At 36.7% G+C, this 19261-nt stretch overlaps 2 protein-coding genes across 6 annotated transcripts; both read left to right on the top strand.

Annotated features, from left to right (window-relative positions):
- The first annotated feature begins 13 nt into the window (after positions 1-13).
- LOC116294383 (UTP--glucose-1-phosphate uridylyltransferase) lies at positions 14-8068 on the top strand. 2 transcript variants are annotated; one of them, XM_031701980.2, is made up of 14 exons: positions 14-94; positions 987-1097; positions 2016-2123; positions 2224-2406; positions 2865-3064; positions 3657-3790; positions 4060-4145; positions 4236-4304; positions 4758-4789; positions 4918-5014; positions 5538-5616; positions 5951-6114; positions 6668-6772; positions 7117-8068. In XM_031701980.2, exons 1-14 carry the CDS (start codon positions 71-73, stop codon positions 7222-7224), a joined length of 1500 nt encoding a protein of 499 aa, XP_031557840.2. In that variant the 5' UTR covers positions 14-70; the 3' UTR covers positions 7225-8068. The 2 variants fall into 2 exon arrangements, with proteins under 2 accessions (XP_031557840.2, XP_031557841.2); XM_031701981.2 differs by lacking the exon at positions 14-94 and adding an exon at positions 787-888.
- Positions 8069-8769: 701 nt separating this feature from the next.
- LOC116294380 (BTB/POZ domain-containing protein KCTD3) lies at positions 8770-18668 on the top strand. 4 transcript variants are annotated; one of them, XM_031701977.2, is made up of 17 exons: positions 8770-8970; positions 9928-9981; positions 10079-10124; positions 10424-10497; positions 10844-10902; positions 11434-11514; positions 11981-12130; positions 12603-12687; positions 12778-12971; positions 13247-13362; positions 13812-13899; positions 14082-14198; positions 14698-15024; positions 15390-15486; positions 15823-16001; positions 16522-16751; positions 17334-18668. In XM_031701977.2, the coding sequence occupies exons 1-17, from the start codon at positions 8921-8923 to the stop codon at positions 17403-17405; spliced, it is 2019 nt and encodes a 672-aa protein (XP_031557837.2). In that variant the 5' UTR covers positions 8770-8920; the 3' UTR covers positions 17406-18668. The 4 variants fall into 4 exon arrangements, with proteins under 4 accessions (XP_031557837.2, XP_031557835.2, XP_088880382.1 ...); XM_031701975.2 differs by having other exon boundaries at positions 14680-15024; XM_089024256.1 differs by lacking the exon at positions 17334-18668 and having other exon boundaries at positions 16522-16907.
- Positions 18669-19261: the final 593 nt, after the last annotated feature.

Genomic DNA, 19261 nt, shown 5'->3' with positions numbered 1-19261 from the left:
TACATGCATTGAACCGGACTAAACGATAAACATGGTTGCTTAGTCTTACGTCTTTCCCTTCAAATGCAAAATGGCTTTGCAGGATATTGAACAGGTTTGTTTGGAATTATATTTTATGCTAATCTCTATACATCAGTAACTGAAATATTTCTTTTTTCATATTCGAAATTTTAAAACCGAGGGTAAATAAAGCTTATCTATCTATCTATCTATGCTTCAAAGAACAAAGCTCAGTATTTCTGTTGACACAGCGTGCCACGTTTATACCATCCCGCTTGAAAACACCACCAGTCCAGGAAATGTCATATGTACTCTGGTAGTTGTAGAAAAAAGGCAAACACGCTTAAGGGTTTTAAAAGTAAAGGAAAAACGCTACACTACACTCAATAGCACTCACTGGGACCACTGGTTTGATGCCAAGAGCAGAAATGTTCGCATTCTTTAATAATTTTTCGGTACATATGTACATTGAACGTTCATCCATTTGAAACCAAAAACATCTTTCTTACAAAAACGTTTTTCTGAAACGTAATTATTATGTAGAGTTTTCGATTTTTTCTCGATTACCTAAGAGAAATCATATTCTCTTACATCTGGGTACCTAACAATATTAAATTAAGACATTATAGCTCATGTTTTGCGTTATTTTATATTTAAATAAACCTGTGAAAGATTTTAACTTTTAATCTTTTAAAGTGAAATATTTTTTTGAATTTTTCATTAATCCATTTAAAATATTCGATACCCGCTGATATCATAGTCACGCGGTACTCTCTAGTCAGCGGCGTGCCAGGTCATTGCACTTTCACAAAAGCGTAAATAAATAATCTTTATTTGCGATTTTGATTTCCACTTTATTCCATTGCTGTGTCTTCCAGAACTACCATGGTAAGTTATATCCCTTAATAGATAACCCAAGATCATCGTGATCGTCATTTCAGTTTGTTATTGATTGTAAATCCCACTTAAATCCTCTGGGAATACAGGATCTTTCTCACATAGAGGCGTTCAAGAGCTTGGCACGAAAAGATGCCAGTGAACGGATGAATGCTGAGATAAAAAAACTACTGGAGACAGTCCCTGGACAACAGAGAGAGGTAAAAGTGTAGGCATAAATTATAATAGTTTTTTTTTTGTAAAGTGTGAAGGTCCCTTTGTTCAGATTTTTTGCACCTTCACATTTAGTACACAATCAAGTTTGCGTGATTTTCCATGCAAGGCTTACTTTGATCTAAGATCTTAAAAAATTTTTCCTATCAATCACATTTTTAGCTAAAAATTAATATTGAGCTTACTAGATGAGACTTTTCGTTTTTATTTTTCCTTTTTGTATTGAAGTCAAACAAAATAAAAACCTTTGAACGAAATAAGTTTAAATGAAGGTTTCGTGATGTTAATTAGGCTAGAGTCATTCAAAGAAACAGTCTAGCTCTACAATCTCTGATTAAAATGAACTTACTTTCAAATCCTTCATTTGAAACGTTTACATGATTAGAAAATATTAGTATGAAACTCCAGGAACTTATACACAAGTTTAACAAGTTTAGTTACCAATTTTTCTCTCACCCCTCCCACTAAGACAAACGATGAGTAGCAGTTTTTGAATAGAATTAGTGGCAAAGCTAATTAAGATATTTTCTGTACAATGTTGTTGTTAAGCAACAGAATATAATGGCTATTATCAAGAAAATAAATGACTAAGTCTTACTCATTATCATTATAATAATATAAAATAAAGTTTTTATGGGATTTAAATTTAAAAAATTAGATCCAATCCAGGACTTTGCTTGTAATGTGTATTTTTGTGAAAAAAAATGATGGGAATGTTGATGATGATGACAATGGTGATTTATTTTTCCTCTATTGATATGTACTGTAGTCTATATGGAAACTCCTACAAAAAATAACTTTCTTGCAACATATAACATTGCCCATTTTATTTTTCCTCTACTGATATGTACTGTAGTCTGTATGGAAACCCCTACAATGTAAAAAGTCTATTCCTTAATCAACAGGATGTGGAAAAAGAGTTGAATGATTTTAAGCAGCTGTTTGGAAGATATTTAAGAGAGACTGGACCTTCTGTTGTTTGGAGTAAAATTCATCCACCACCTCAAGGATCGGTGAGGCATCATAATTATGCATTTATATCTTTATTTTTTATTTTTATAAAAACATCACTAACTTTAGTAAACTTTGTGTCATACTTGGTGATTTTTCAAGATCATCAGCTATGATGAAGTAGCCAAGTTGAAAACTTTGGACGTCAAGAGCGCACTAGACAAACTTGTTGTCATTAAGCTCAATGGTGGTCTAGGAACAACCATGGGATGCACTGGTACTAAGAGTCTTATTTCAGTTTGCCAGGACCTGACGTTTCTTGATCTCAACATACAACAAATTGAGGTACAGGGTATTTGCAATTTTTACTTATTTCCACTTAATACATATTGTGGTTTTTTTAAGGGGGTGGGGGGAGGGGTGATTGATTAGAGAGGAAGTGATACATATTATGCTAAAGACTGATCAAACGTTGTTGCCGTGATGCATTTTAGGAAAGGTATTTACATACAGCTCAACGAGCAAAGTATGACCACATTTAAGAAATTTGCATACTTCTATGCACAGGTTTTTTCCTTCCTGCCAAACGAGCGTTTGCACGCCTTATTTGGCAAAACCAGCCAACTTTGCATCAGTTTAACGTACAGGAACCTGTGCATAGAAATATGCAAATACATTAAATGCAGTCTTACTTTTGCACATTGTGCTGTAAAGATGTATAATAACAACAAAAATCTAGACTTTGCAAAAGTGTCTACTTTTTATATACTGTATCAACGCTTTAAATTTTTTCCTCATACTAGCATTTGAACAATACCTATGGAACCAAAGTTCCTTTGGTATTGATGAACTCCTTTAACACTCACGAAGAGACTGTCAAAACATTGGCCAAATATGCTGCTTGCAATGTGAGCATTCATACATTCAACCAGAGTTGTCACCCAAGAGTAGTGACAGAATCTCTGCTGCCTTTGGCTACTAAATATGACAAGGATCCAAAGAAGTATGTAGATGTACATAGTAATCAGGGCTTAGAATAACAGCCAGTCATCGGACAATGTTGGCCAGAATTAGAACTTGTCAGGTCAAATCATTTCCTTGCTGGGTTAGTTTGTCCAGTAATGCTGAGCCAGAAACGAAGTGTGACTGAGCTAAAACTAATTTGGCCTGTGATCATGACCTGTGACTGCCCAGCTGTCATTTTAAGCCATGAAGTTATGTGGTATGATACTCTATGTTATTGACTAAGAGCTGCAGATAATAGTGATGATGGAAATGGATACTGATAATTTATGATAATGTTGATAATGGTGAATATTGATGATGATAGTGCTGTAGTAATGAATAAGGATGGTTGATGAGTGATGACGGTGATGAATGATGGCGATAGTCATTGCTGATTTTTACAAATGCTAATAAAGGTCGATGATGATGATTATGATGATAATGCTGAATTAGGATAATGGTTATGATAACTGTGATGGCAATGATGATGAAGATTGTGGTGATGATAGTCATGATTTGGTGATGATGGTGATGATTATTCTTATGAATAATTATGATGAAAATGATGGATTTTGAATTCATTATTTCAGGTGGTATCCCCCTGGTCATGGAGATATCTACAATTCCCTTCACAACTCTGGCCTCTTGCAGAAATTCATTGACGATGGGAAAGAATACATGTTTATTGCAAATATCGACAACTTGGGGGCAACTGTTGATATCCGTATCCTCTTACCAAAATCCATCCATCCATTCATCCATCCCTCCCTCCCTCCCTCCCTCCCTCCCTCCCTCCCTCCCTACTTACCTACCTACATACATACATACATCCTTCTTTCCTTCCATTCATTCCTTGATCCTTCCTTTATCCAAACTGTCCAACAAAATTGGTTGATATTATTTATTTCCCTGAAGATATTAATGTATCTTACCATTGCTGACATTTATATTGATTCTGAATTCTTTTTCCTAAATTCTTAACTCATTTTCAAGATATTTTGGATTATTTGATGAACCAGACCAATAATACTCATGAGTTTGTCATGGAGGTCACTGACAAAACTAGAGCTGATGTTAAGGTTTGTTCATGACAAGCAAAAAGTCAAAGTGTCAGTCAAATACTCACAGTTTTGAATGACATTTGATGGTGTATGTTATATGTTTTATAGGGTGGTACCTTGATTGACTACGAAAACCACTTGAGACTCTTGGAAATTGCTCAAGTTCCCAAGGAGAATGTAAGTTCAGATGCTTATGAAATTTGTCAAAAGTATAGTAACTATCCAATATTAACACCACCAACAACTGCACTATAATAATTATCATCACAACCTTCATTATCACTATCATAACCATCACCATCACTATTTCTATAACCATTATAACTACTATCAACATCATTATCAACATCATTATCACTATCAACTACCACCCACTATGGTCCTCTATAATCAAAGTTGATTGATTGATTGATTTATCAACCCACCACTACCAAAATCATAGTTATGATCATGATCACTATCTCAGGCATACATCCATCGTCATCACCATCATAATCACTGCCATGCACCCATCTTCATCACCATCATTAACTTCATTACCACCATCATTGTTGCACCAATATTCATAAAATGTTCAATATCTATTCTACTATTTTGAAAAAATTGATTGTAAGGTTTGTTTGTTCATAGGTTGATGAATTCAAGTCTGTGAGCAAATTTAGGTGAGCTTTCAATAAAAAAGCACAGTTATTAAAAGCTTATGAAAATCTCAGAAACATCATGAAAAAGACTAAGAAAAAGCCTTGTTCAATATGGTCTGTTCATATTTTTCAAATTTCTGAAATTTTAGAATTTTCAACACCAACAATCTTTGGATTAACCTAAAGGCTGTGAAAAAACTTGTGGAAGCTAAGCAACTAGACATGGAAATTATTGTCAACAAAAAGGTAAAATATTTGATGTAAGAATTTTTATGCTTCAAGGATTTTATTAGCGTTCAGCTTCAGTTATTATCCTCTGCAAAAATCCACATCTTCTAAATTCCAGTTTAGGCATCTGACAAACAGCCCAACATTTGACCATTTGTCCTGGTCTGCCAACAATGGTGGGTCAAAATGTTAGCTAAACTTTGGGTCAAATGTGACCCAACATTGTCATGACTATAATGATTACTTCTTTCACTTATTATACATATGAAATTATTATAAATAATCATAAAGATATGTAAGTTGAAATATTATATATAAATTATAATATTACAAGAAAAAAGATCAAACAAAAAGGATAATAATAATTTATATATAGTTAGTTCTCTTATTATTAATGGTATAATTATTCCCATTTAACAATTACATTCCTTAGATTTACACTTACACTAGGCCTTTGTCTCCTCTTGTGGCTACGGAAATTAAACTAGCCACTTATGTTAACGCTGATAATGTAAGTGTTTTTCTCGACTATTTTTTATAGACTCTTGATGATGGCATGCGTGTCATCCAGCTAGAGACTGCTGTGGGATCTGCTATGAAGAACTTTAGTAACGCCATTGGTAAGGCAAATCGGTAGTCATTTATTGGACAAGAAAAATATAATAGCAAAGCGAGACCTCTGTTTGCGTTGCGCACTTTTAGTCCGAGCTCGTCCCTTGCGCTTCTACTTTCTTTCTTTCTTTCTTTCTTCCTTCTTTCCTCCCTCCTCCCTCCCTCCTCCCTTCCTTCCTCCCTTCCTTCCTTCCTTCCTTCCTTCCTTCCTTTTTTTCGTTTTTCGATCATTTCTCATTGGTTTTATCATGTTATTTCGTTGCTTTTCTCTTGACTACTCTGTCGCAGTTTTGTCACGCTATCATAACAGGAATAACAATTTTCTTTTCATTTCTTGTGAAGGTATAAACGTTCCACGTCGTCGTTTTCTTCCCGTCAAACGAACCTCTGATCTATTGCTTGCCATGTCCAACCTGTACCTCATGAATCACGGTGAACTGAACATGAACCCCAGAAGATCATTCCCTACTGTGCCACTAGTTGAGCTTGGATCTTTTTATAAAAAGGTAAAAACGCCAGAAGTAGATCAATACGCGTTGAACATCTCTTTGGAATATACAACTATTCCAAAAAAAGGTTGATAAAGGTTTCGTTGAATGTTGCGTCTTGCATCTTGCATCTTGCATCTTGCATCTTGCATCTTGCATCTTGCATCTTGCGTCTTACATCTTGCATCTTGCATCTTGCCTCTTGCCTCTTGCCTCTTGCCTCTTGCATCTTGCAGATCAAGTACGAAATGCACCATGGGGGATGTGAAAGCGATCAGCCAAAGGTCACAACAATATGAACATTTTCCAAACTTTATCATACATTATTTAGATATATGATCCACAATAAATTTTAAGGAGCTTGGTATGCAACATGCAACACAACACCTTCACCAACCCTTCATGAAATAGCTGTAGCTAGTCGCTTCTTAACGCGTGGCGGATAGAATACAGTACCGTTTTTGGACAAGCAGCGATCCTCCAGCTGAGATTGGTTCAAAGAATATTGTCATCAATGCTGTATCGTGATGGCGTTGGGTTTTTATTCTCATTTTGATCTTTATTCCTCCAGGTCAAGGACTTTCTGCAACGCTTTGAGACTATTCCCGATATGTTAGAGCTCGATCACTTGACGGTGTCGGGTGACGTCACGTTTGGAAAGGGCGTGACACTCAAGGTAAGACTCCAATTCTTCGCTTAAGTTTTTTAAGTTTTTCATTTTCTCTGGTACTCGATCCTAATGTAGGCTTTTCACCATCACGTGACGTGGTCAGTGACAGCCATGACAGGAGGCAGGAACAATCGAATCAAGGCTAATCTGATTTACATGAACGTTATGACGCTGGCTAACATTTGAAGATAAGGAATAGATGACCAATGGAAATACCTTGACAGAGAATGGTCACGCGTTTATTTAGTGCAAATATATGGTACTCTTCGTACTCCAAACCTAAATTCTAACAAACGCTCTAATTCCTAACCTGTTTTTGACATGGTGCTCGATGTTCATTGTTTCCTCAGGGTACGGTTATCATCATTGCTAATCACGGTGACAGGATTGACATTCCAGCAGGCGCTGTACTTGAAAACAAGATCGTCTCAGGAAATCTTAGGATCCTGGAACACTAAAACAACGTATTAACAGGAATTCGTCTTTCTTGAAGACCAAGTGTTTCTCAGTGAACCTTTCAGCTGAAACTTCCGTCCAAGCGAGAGAATAAGTTTCATGATGTAACAATACTAACAGCTATTCCTTGTTTGACTCGTTTCGCCGGCTGTGGCTCAAGTGTCTTTCCCCGTTAACAAAGTCTACGGAGAAGTCTGTTAGCAGGAAGGCATTGTCTAAGAGATAGTTTCTCGACAAGGCTACATTACAGGAAGCATTCTAGTCGAACTTGTTTGTCAAGTTTCGTTTGCGCCAAGTTTCAGCTGGAAGGTTCACCGTGTACCAGTGTGTTCGTGGTTTAACCACATCCAATAATCATTAGACGATATATATTACTGAATTTAAATTCATTTTATGGCATAAATCATAATAATCATAATTATAGATAATCGTGTATTAGACATTTTAAATCGTTATGCAGTTTTTATGCAGAGAAAATGAACAAATAGGCGCTGTGAAAACTGACATTGGGGTATATATATCCCTTGGTATGGGTGTGGCTCCCCACTAGCCCAAACGAATCATACCACCCCTGTCCAACATGTATTGCTACTAATAAACTACCAATGGGAAGAAGATCACAGATGAGGATCAAGAAATCCCCGGTAATGCTTTTGTATTACGCCTATTTTAAGAGGGAAAAGATTTTTTAAAAGAGATGGTAAAAAAAGAGAAAAACATCGCACGATTTGTGATTTAACTCAATGTAATAAATTTTCTCTTTCATGGTTACCCTGTTGTAAGCTAAAGGACTGGTGATTGTTTGCATGTTCGGTTTTTAAAAGTAATAAAATTTATATTTTGGAATATGAGCTGTTTATTTCTATTTTTATTTGTTTTTAATTGAGGAGGCGCACGCATGCGCAAGACTACAAGGTAGACTAATTAGGTACGGGTTTTATTAAGTGGCTGGGGAAAACTAAATGACTTAAGTAAATTGAAAGGAAAGAGAGATGAATGAATGGCTCAGAGATAGGATGAACCGTAAAAATCAGAAATTAATTATTAAATTGTCAAACTCGTCACTTTAACGGGTAAGTTGATTTTTGAATGCACGAATCGTGAAACCCGAAAATATGCTATCAAGAATTAAGCTGCGAGAAAATTCCATTTATATCTGCATATATCGCTTCCCATCAAAACCAAGCGTTTCGGTATTCCTAATGGATAGGTAGCAGACTTAGCAGCGCCACTGAATAAAGAATGGATTCACTTCCTTTTATATTAGTTGGCCGTATGTCAAGCGAAACCCCGCCGCTATCAAACTCGATTGAAAACCAGTAGTTTATAGTGCCTTTGGACTATTTGGATCTTTGGGTATTTCTGCGCCATCTTGTTTACGTCAGCTCCTTACGCCAATGTAATAAAGAAAAATGAATTGAGTTCCAAAAGAGAGAGAGAAAAGAATGGAATAGAGAAAAAGAGAATATTTTATCCCTCCCATGAAGCATCGCGTTCTATCCAAGTCTCCCAAGAGCCTGAGTACTAGTTCTTGTGGTTGGCCGCCATCTTGAATTGACTGTCAAACCGGCCATCAAAACAGGTGAAGCAAAGAAAAATAATTACAATGGTAACCTAACTAACCAAATATTCCACTAACGTCCAAGACCTTTAGTTTACCACTACTGCTAAAGGCCTTCGTGGCTGTTAAAGAAAGAAATGAGCTTTGCGACTGGGGAAATTATTACTTTGAACGTCGGTGGACGACGGTGAGTTGGCATCTTCATGTTCAAAAAAAGCTTTTCAAACGTAATTCTCAAAAAAAATTTTCCTTATATTTAATGTAGCTCTGAATACAGGGAGAAGTTTCGGTATAAAACCAACGTCGTATTTTTTTCGAAGTTAATTCGAAATTTAGGGGTTTTGCAAATTTTTAATTAATGGTGATCAAAATATCGATTCAATGCAAGCTTACAATCGTTGAGGAGTTTGTTTGGAATTTCTTTGACATTATTCATCTTCTAATATTTGTGCGTGATCAAGCACCTGTAAAACTATGTCTACAATCCTATCATAACATATATTTTTAGTTTGCTCGTCTGCATGCTAATGTATATTTACTCAATACACGAACTTAATCTCAAAATATTTATCACCCCTATACAGAAGACTACTATTTTTACACCAAGTTTACGTTAGAGATATTTTCCTCTTCTTCCTCTCTTGCCGACTTTTTAGGTATTCTAAGTGCATTTGCATGTTTACCGTCTGGGTGTTGAATGTAAATTCTGTACAAATTATAAGAATTCAATTTGATTTAGTTACAAGTTATAGAAATGAGTCAATCTAAATCTGGTTGTAAGAATTCAATAATTCATGCAACAGTATGAGCCACAGCATTAAACTTGAACCCCATAGTGTGACATGGTACATGTAGTGCAATTTACTGACACCTCCCAGTTTAACCACAAAAATATCCACCATTAATTAATTATTTGAAGTTATTATTATTGGGAATGATATGTTAATTTTCAAACATTAAATTCTTCATAAAATTTCTAACATTGAGATTTGAATAAAATTTAATATGGCAACTTCACTCATATTCTTTATACTTTCAGAGTATATTTTGGTAGGTATTGATATTATGTTTGCATTTATTGGCTACATTTTGTCTAAGCAGGCCTGTTATTTATTCATACTAAAGGAAATTTTTTGTTCTGCAGATTTTCTACCTCAAAACAGACATTGTCATGGATTCCAGATTCCTTTTTTTCAAGGTATAGTTACATATTTAAGACCTACTCCTACTTTTGGTTAACCAAATTATTTATGAAATTTTTTAAAAATTTGCACTGACTTAATTTCCTCCATTAGTTTGATGAGTGGAAGAATCTCTTCATTACGAGATGAAACTGGAGCTGTAAGTACTCGCCTTGGAGAATAAAGAAATCTTACTTATATCCTAGTAGATCCCTTGAAGGGATTATCACCTTATCATGGTGTGGTAGTTTATTTGCCCCTTTGACCCTTAGAGCTATGTCAGCTGGAGTCTTGTACTCCTGTTAGAGCCACCCATGCTGAACAGGTTGAAGGACTAAAGATCCAAGACCAACACATTGCCACCTTGACTGCAAACAGTATTTACATTACAAGAAGAATAAAAAACATACCTCTACTTTTCGGACAAATTATAACATATTTCTTGTATTTATTTGACAGATATTTATTGATCGAGATCCTGAAGCTTTTGTCCCTATATTAAACTTTCTTCGAACCAAAGAGCTTGATCCAAGGTTGGTGTCTTCTTATTTGAGCTTATTTGAGCTTATTTCAGCTTATATATTTACGTAATTCAATAGAAACCAAAAAAGACCCTAACATATACAATGTACAACAGAAAAAAGCTAACAAAGAATACAATAGGCTTGCGATACATGCAAAAGGGCCCGATATTCAGTGCATTAGTAGTTTCGAGAAAGATTTAATCATGTTTATTTCTCCTTTCTGCAACATCGCCAACAGTTTTGTATGCCTTATTTTAGCATATATCAATGCCTTAAGAGATATTAGTGATATTTTTAGATTTTATGGAATACATGTATTTGTACTTTGATTCAAGAATTTCTCTCTCTTTTTTAGAGGGTTAGACTTAAAAGTTATTAAGCATGAAGCAGAGTTTTATGGAATCACCCCACTAGGTAGGTCATTATTGGTAGTATCTAAAACCATAGAACACATTTTAAGTAGTTAAAATCGGGTGGTAGGGGGAGGGGGGGACATGATCCATGGGGAACGGAAAACCTCAATTAGAGACCTTTGGCATCAGATTTACAGCTAGCCTTTAAATATTGGGGATCAGGCCCAGAATCAAGCCTGTAAACACACAGAAACACTCAGCATCCATGAAATTTAATTAATTTAATTGAATTAAATTTAGTTAAATTAAATTTAACAGCTTCAGCTTTATGACGCCTTGATAAATGTCAAGAGTTTGAAGAAAAACACCTACAGTTTGCAGTACTGTATCTACACTGTAGCAAGAATGTCTTGCTAAAGGTCCCTATTGTTAATACCAGAACTTCGAGATTTTGATTGAGTCTTGATTCTGATTGTTTTGTCACAAGACCAACACTGTATCAGTTAAATAAACTAAGTACCTGTTTTTCATGTCACTCATTTAAAGCAAGGTATATGTTGAGTGACTGTATAAGTATTATATTGTGTTTCAGTCAAGAGGATCAGACTGTGTGAGGAGGTTTCATGTTCCAAGTGTGGTGATGTTCTGTTCCATGGCTACCTTCATCCTCCAGGTACAGTAATACTTACAGCTGATCTCTTATTACTGTAGGTTATCAAAGGCTACAGTATAATACTGCAGGACTCAATATTCTGCAAACTTAGACATTTCAAGGGCTTGTTGGACCATCAATCAAAACTATTCTGTCAGTTTCTTATATATTTTTGACTGATGACAGTAAAAAAACAAATTCCAATGAGCAGCTCCCCACTACCAAGTTTGCAGAATATTGAGAATCTCAGAATAATGCTGCAGACATTCTCAATATTCTGCAAACTTTTCAACAGCTTGTAAGATGGGTTTTTGCACTGCCATCAATCAAAACTAATCCGTCAGTTCCTTTTATATTTTTGACTGAAAGAAAACAATACTTAGCTTTAGTGAGGCTTCTGACGTTGTATGCCACAGGACATTGCCTGAGTTATTTGATCAATATTGATAGCTATGTAGTTTGGACACTATGTGTTGTATGCTTCTAGAACTCCCTCCTCCTACACAAGAGAGCTTCTTCTCATTGTCCAGGAGAAGCTCAAGCTGTAGCATGGCAAGCAGTCCTCTCAGAGAAGCAGTGCCTAAAAAAGAACCAAGTCTTAGGTCATCTGGTTTATACGAACCTACCTACCCTATGGGTGAGATGTTTGTATATCAATGTATAACATTCCAGAAATTTCTATACTGTACCATATCTTGCCTCCCATTCTCCCTCTCTCTCTCTCTCACTCACTCCCTCTCTCTCTCTCACCCTCTCTCTCTATCTCCCTCTCTTTCTCTCTCCCTCCCTAACTCTGTCTATCCCTCTCTCTTTCTCTCCCTCCCTCCCTCTCTCTCTCTCCCTCCCTTTCTCCCTCCCTCTTATTTCTAAAATCCATTACTCCTAAAACAAAATTGATTGGTTAAGATAACAAAGAAATGGTAGAACAATAAGAATAATATGACAATCATGAGCATCTTAAAAAATACACATGTGTTCTTTCTTTGCTTTTGTTATTTTATCCAATTATTACAAGCCTTTAATTTTCTACTGGTTGTGGTCAACCCCTCTAGTTGTATCCCTGATGCCTTTGTTTGCTATAACTAAGTGTTGGTGCTTTTTGTTCCTAGAAATGAACCCACGGAAGGCTTTGATAGTGATGGGTCACCATGGTGTAATAGCTGTAGCCTTTGCCCATTGTATAGTATGCTATAAGTAAGATTATATCAAGATTTCTATATTCATGTAATAGAGTTAAGACATATTTGGTTATTTGATGTAACCTAGTATAATGTTATTGTACAGGCTAAAAGACACTGCTGAATGGGTAATGGTATTCAAATCACCATACCTGGAAAACTGTGTGGAAAAAATGGCCTTGAACGCAAAGGTTTCTGCAGGATCTTTAGGAGACAGGATGGTAGCTGTCTCGTCTGGAACTAAGATAAGACTGTGGAGTTTCACTCATAGTGAGAACGGATATGTCAAATTTGACATTGGTAGGTTGAATGTTTATCCTATTCTTGCTATTGAAACCATCACATTTTATTGACACCCTGAAAAACCTCTGCACTCTTTGAATTAAGGCATTGCCAAGTCAGAGAATTCAGAGAAACAACCCAGGAAAAAAAACATTTTATCAAGAGAGATATCTAACAATCTCTACTCACATGTGACCGAAGTCCAGGAATTGAAGCAATAACCCCAGAGCTGGTTGCACTACTGACTTTACCAAGTGACTGATACTGATGTTGCATACTGTTTGTTCGTATAGGTACATTTGATCTGACTGTTATAGTGGATGCACTGTTCTTTATCGGCAGCCAGTTGGTTGCAACAAGTCATACTGGGAAGATAGGGGTTTGGAATTCAATGTCCCAACATTGGCAGGTAAGTAAACTGTGGGGGGTGTCCAGGGAGGAAATACAGTGTTACAGTAATGATGTTGATTGATATAAATATTTTTAACAGCTCACCACAAGAGCATACAACAAAAGATGAATTAAGACAGCACATCAAACACCTTTATCCATTAAAAAAAAGCAATGCAAAACTCTATAAATTTTCTGTCAACTTTGTTTTTTTTTTGCCTCCCCCCTCCACCCCCCTGGTAAGATGGCCATCCTATCATTGAAGAAGTCCATTATCAAATACTGTAGTAATGAGCACTGACAAACAATATTTCTGTATAGCACCCAGTATTATTACCTTGCTGGAAGAGGTTCCCATTCGTATTTTCTCTGTATGTTTTCCTTTTTTGCTTAACAGAATTATGTCTTAAAAAATTGCTAGCAGGATACGTTTTTTAATGAAAATGCTTGCACTCATTTTGTCTCCAGATTCAAGACGTGGTCCCTATCACTAGCTATGACAAGGCAGGATATTTTCTCTTATTAGGATGTTCCAATGGATCTATTTATTATATTGGTAAGTAATCTTACATTGGATATCATGTCTGAACTGCAAAAGCCTCAAACATTCACAAACACAAACATTTATCACACTTTTTCTCCCTTCACACAAAAAAGTGCTTCCTAATTTCCATTTGATGAAGAACCACTTGTTATAAAAAGTGGCAGTAATAGATCTATCCTCAAATTTTCTTCCAGATATGCAAAAGTTTCCTCTGCGAATGAAAGACAATGATTTGCTAGTTACAGAGCTGTACAAGGATCCCAATGGAGATATGGTCACGGCATTGAGTGTGTATCTAACACCCAAAACATGTAAGTCTTATCACTAGATGCTTTCTCGGTCTTCATTTTGGAGGATATTTTATACTTCATTTGCTTGGGATATCTGTGGTTTTTGTGCCTCTTAGAGGTTGCCTGCTATAAAAGGAAAATGACGAATTTGATGTAGAATATCCAAACGAAACTAGTCAAACGTTTTCCCCAGACGTTTCCATTCATGTCTGAATCGAGGGTGGCGTAGAGATAATACAATTGCCTCTCACCTCTGGGGTCTCAAGTTTGATTCTAGAACTTGGCATCACAATAGAGTAGAGTTTGTTAGGTCTCTCCCTTGATTCAAGGGTTTTCCCTAGGCTCTCTGGCTTTCCTCCCTCCACAATTCAAATTCAATCTGTGAGTTGGCTGTGCCCTGACTTTGATCAGCCCAGAGGTCGTTTCAGGGTTCAATCTGTGTTAGTCATTCCCTGACTTTGATCAACCAGAGACTGTTTCAGGTTATCAATAATATTTGAAGGTTTCTTTTGTCCGATAGGTCTTAGTGGAAACTGGATTGAGATTGCATATGGCACTAGCTCCGGTACCGTACGTGTCATCGTCCAACACCCGGAGACAGTAGGACATGGACCGCAACTCTTCCAGACGTTCACAGTACACCGCAGCCCTGTGATAAGGGTGATGCTAAGTGAGAAACACTTGGTGTCTGTCTGTGCTGAGTACAATCATGTACGTACATGGAATGTTACTCGCTTTAGAGGGATGATATCCACGCAGCCTGGGTCTACACCGCTGGCTTCGTTTAACGTGGTCTCTCTGGAAGAGACAGAGACTCATCCTAGTTATTCTGCTGGAAACTCATTAGGTAAGTAAAGATGTTATGCTTACTCCCCACCCACCACCACCCCTCCCCACCCCTCCCAATCCACCACCACCCCTCCCCACCTCTTACACACACTCGCAACATTAAAAAACGGAGGTCTCTGCAAAAGAGAAAAGATTTGAATGTGTGTGTGTGTGTGTGTGTGTGTGTGTGTGTGAATGAGGAAAGAGAATTGAAGGAAGACGGTCGCACAGTTTAGAATAATTGTTTGTGGAGGGAGAAAACATCTTTAGGGAAACTTACAGGTGTACCTTGAATGACCAGCCTAAAAGTATACGACAGAGAGACTCGCTACTCGTCTTGATTTTGTGCTGTAATTTTTAAGGAATCTTTGTCGTTTTTTCTAGGACCGTTCGGCGATCGAGATGATCAGCAGGTATTTGTTCAAAAAATCGTACCTGACACTGACCAATTACACGTTAGACTGTCTTCTACGGGAAAAAGGTAGGTTCATACACGCTGTATCGATTTGAAGTTCCACACCATATCATATTTTTACATGCAGTTTCTGATGTCACCAAATTCCTAAATGTCTTTAAGAACAAGCCTATCCCTGTCTGGAGGCATAACACTAATGTACTAACAAATCACTCATGATTGTAAGCTGCACGGCTGCTACTAGCGCCTTATTATGCAGCCCGTAAAGTCCTCCACTGGTCATTAATGTAAAGCGCATTGAGACGTTGTATAAATGCGCTATACAAGAACCTCCCATTATTATTAAAAACAATTGTGTGACGTCATCACTGAGGTAAACTCTATTGTCATGTGTTTTGGTAGGATTTGTACGATACATTCAGTCGATGGGAATCGCATCAGTTGTTACTGCGTCCATGAGTGTGATGGATCTAGTCGGATAGGATCAAGACCAAGGCGGTACCTCATTACAGGACATGATAATGGGAGTATACAGATGTGGGACTTGACGACTGCACTAGAACAGGCTGGGACAATACCAGGTACCTCTTGATGTATCACTATTCAGAGTTACTGTGTATAGTATTACTAACGCCATTGATTATCGTTATTCTACTATTATTTATTGTTTTTATTTGATAGTGTAGATCAGATCTTTTAAGTTTAAACACTCGACAAGTTAAAAGTGCTTAAAACAGGGTAAAGAGATAAATAATTGATATCTAACAATCAAGTTGTGAATATCCGTAATCATGATTGATTGATGTGACATTTTGTCTATGTGAATGGTATCGTCATATGTAAATGTGTCATGCAAGTTTGTCACACGGCCAGAGTTCGCTGTAAAAGCTGTAGGAAATTCCAGGTAGTTGCGTAGTAACAGAGTCGTATAAATACAATGATATTACATCACACACTACCATCAGAGCATCACAGAGTCCCTTGCAAGGCGATTTTTGATGCTAGTTTTAGTCCTGTTACCCTTCAACATCAACATCAGACAGCATTTCGTTATGCACAAACCCGTTCGTTAATCTTCGCTGTCCAATTCGTACTCCTTAGAGCTCGTCAGCACGACAGGACCAACTGAGGGGGAATTACTTAAAACCCTGGAACAATGCGACCTTAGTGCATCACGATGCAACACACCATCTCTTTCGCCTGCCTCCTCATTATTACAGACCAACCTTCAGGAGTCCAGGATAAAGCTTTCTCTATCTTGTCCAAGTTTAACGGAGGAGGAAACACCATCGGAGACTGGGTCTAGTCGGAGAAGTTCAAGACACAAACGTGTAATGATTTCTCAATGTTGATAATCTTAACTGAGCCCACATAATTATGCGGTCAGTGGTGTATACGTTCGCTTGCATGCACTCCACACCATGTTTATTTCTTACACATTTTCTCTCTTTAAATTTACTTTAAACAATGATTATAAATATCATCTACTTCAACACTAGTTCTACTTTTAAACTTCAGATTTTTATACTCTTAAAAAACTAAACTGTTTTTATCTAAACAATGTTCACCATATTGCTCATGAGCTGTTTTTGGCCATGTATGATAAAGCAATAAGGTAGTCATAACGGAACACATTCTTGTTCCCGAGCCTGCATTCCTTTTGGTCTTTGCAAATCACTTAAGGCCTTTTACCAGCGAATCTTGTAACTAACGAATATTTTTCCATTGTTGCACTAGCAGTCATAAAACAGTGGACGTTGTACAAGCCCTTCGTTTATTGGCGGAGGCCACAAGGAACGTGGGCTCAGGGAATGAGAATGGCTAAAACATAATTAACCTTAAACAACACTTTACCCTCAAACTTTAAAAAGTACTTCATTTAAATTGTCTAAATGGTTGAATATCTCTTGTAGATTGAAGAGGTGCTACAACAGCGTGTAACTTCAAATAACACTCCACGGTCCTACAACACTCAAGACGACTAAATATCTAACATCTTTCGGTGTGTGAGCTTCTTTAAACAGTCATACAGGTCTTCACTTAATCCTGTACCTGACAGCCACTTGAATAGAACCTAATGTATCTAAATATATTAATCATGCTTTTAACCTGAATCTCCAGTAACTACACAACTAAAATATTAAAAAACATTATTTAACGTAAACCTGGTGATGTAAATCATCTGAATGTAAAGCTACTGTTTAACGTACTACCCTCCCCCTTCTGCGTAGAGGATTTTCACGACCTATTCCTACCCAACGATTTCCACATTAATTTCTGATAACTTTTAGATCCATTCTAAGAGAATTTCCTGGAAAAAGAAAGAGTGAGAGAATCAAAATAATTAATCTTTTTCGAGTGTTAATATTCATTAGGGTTCTTTTGGCCAGCCTTTTGTATTTAGTTTATTTTTCGAAAGTTTGTATTAAACCAACTGCAAATTTTTCTTTCAATTTTTTTTCGATTTAACAAACTTAAATGGAGAGAAGTGATGAAATGATTAAATGGAATAAAGAAGTTAACTTATGAATACAAGTAAAGTTGTGTAAATAACAATTAAATAATACCATGTCTACTTGTAAACCAAAGCAAGACTCAAAATGTAACATGATGAATATTTTTATCAGTGAATGATTCAAACGTGTTTTAAAAAGTTAAACAAAGTTTAAAATTAGGAAACAAGAGGCTTTGCGCCATCACAGCTTGTGGTTAGATGGCAGAACAATAAAATCCCTTTGCTCATGTAAAACGATTGCATTGTTCCCTCCATCTGTCATGGCTGCAGTCACGTGACGGTGCAAAGCCTCTATACAATGTAGTCCTTTCGACAGGGCTGAAAACCTTGTGCGCATGCGCCAAATTGATGTAAAGGATTCATACCAATGGGAACATGTACGATGTTACTTCCAGAGAATAGCATTTCAGCACAAATACTATAGATATATAAATATTTCAGAAACCAAAGATTGGACATTATTTATTGAAGAGAGTTTTAGAGGGCGCTTATTGTTGACCCTTGTAGTCCAGTTGGTCAATCTTGCAGTAACATTGGTATTTGAATTGTTTATGAGAAAGATGAGCCCGCGACTTCATCCAACCGCTGACTCGTTTTTCAGCCCTGTTGGTGCTGTTGGTGCTCCGAGTTTTGAATGAAATAGAGATTGGCATAGAATGTCTTCGAAAATGGCACAAAAGAAAAGGGAAGTGAAAATTGAAGCAAATAAAGTAAAAGTTTTGTTTTGTTTGAAAAAGAATTATTTCCTCTCTTCTTCCTTCCTTCCCGCTTCCTTCCCTCTTCCTCTTTCCTTCCCGCTTCCCTCCTCCCTTCCTTCCTCCCTTCCTTCCCGCTTCCCTCCTTCCTTCCTTCCTTCCATCATTCCTTCCTCCCTTCCTTCCTTCCTTCCTTCCTTCCTTCCTTCCTTCCTTCCTTCCTTCCTTCCTTCCTGCCTGCCTGCCTCCCTTCCTTCCTTCCATCATTCCTTCCTTCCTTCCTTCCTTCCTTCCTTTCTCTTTAAGCACAAAAAACTTGTCCTTTACACAGTGAAATTTTATTTCATTTTTGCCATTGACCATTGTAATGCTATATTTAAACTTTGAACGAACTATAAAATTCATTTCTTTGAAGAACATAAATTTCTGTGAAACTATTTTTCGAGCACTACAAAAATACAATAATTTAAAACTATCAATTATAAGTTAAAATCTATATTCCTATATACACCTACTTGCAAAATTACTTACTTACTAAATCACATATACTTTTTATTTCTTGCAAAAATTAAGGCAGTGGTTATAAGCCAATCATAGGACGTGTAATATCTTGACGATTTTACAAACTCCA

Source organism: Actinia tenebrosa, unplaced genomic scaffold (genome assembly GCF_029948245.1).
Source record: "Actinia tenebrosa isolate PJP-AT-01 unplaced genomic scaffold, QUT_ActTen_1.0 PGA_scaffold8__29_contigs__length_14323225, whole genome shotgun sequence".
NCBI lineage: Eukaryota > Metazoa > Cnidaria > Anthozoa > Actiniaria > Actiniidae > Actinia > Actinia tenebrosa.
The sequence above is the reverse complement of the archived record's forward strand: the minus strand, read 5'-3'. Positions and strand labels throughout refer to the sequence as shown.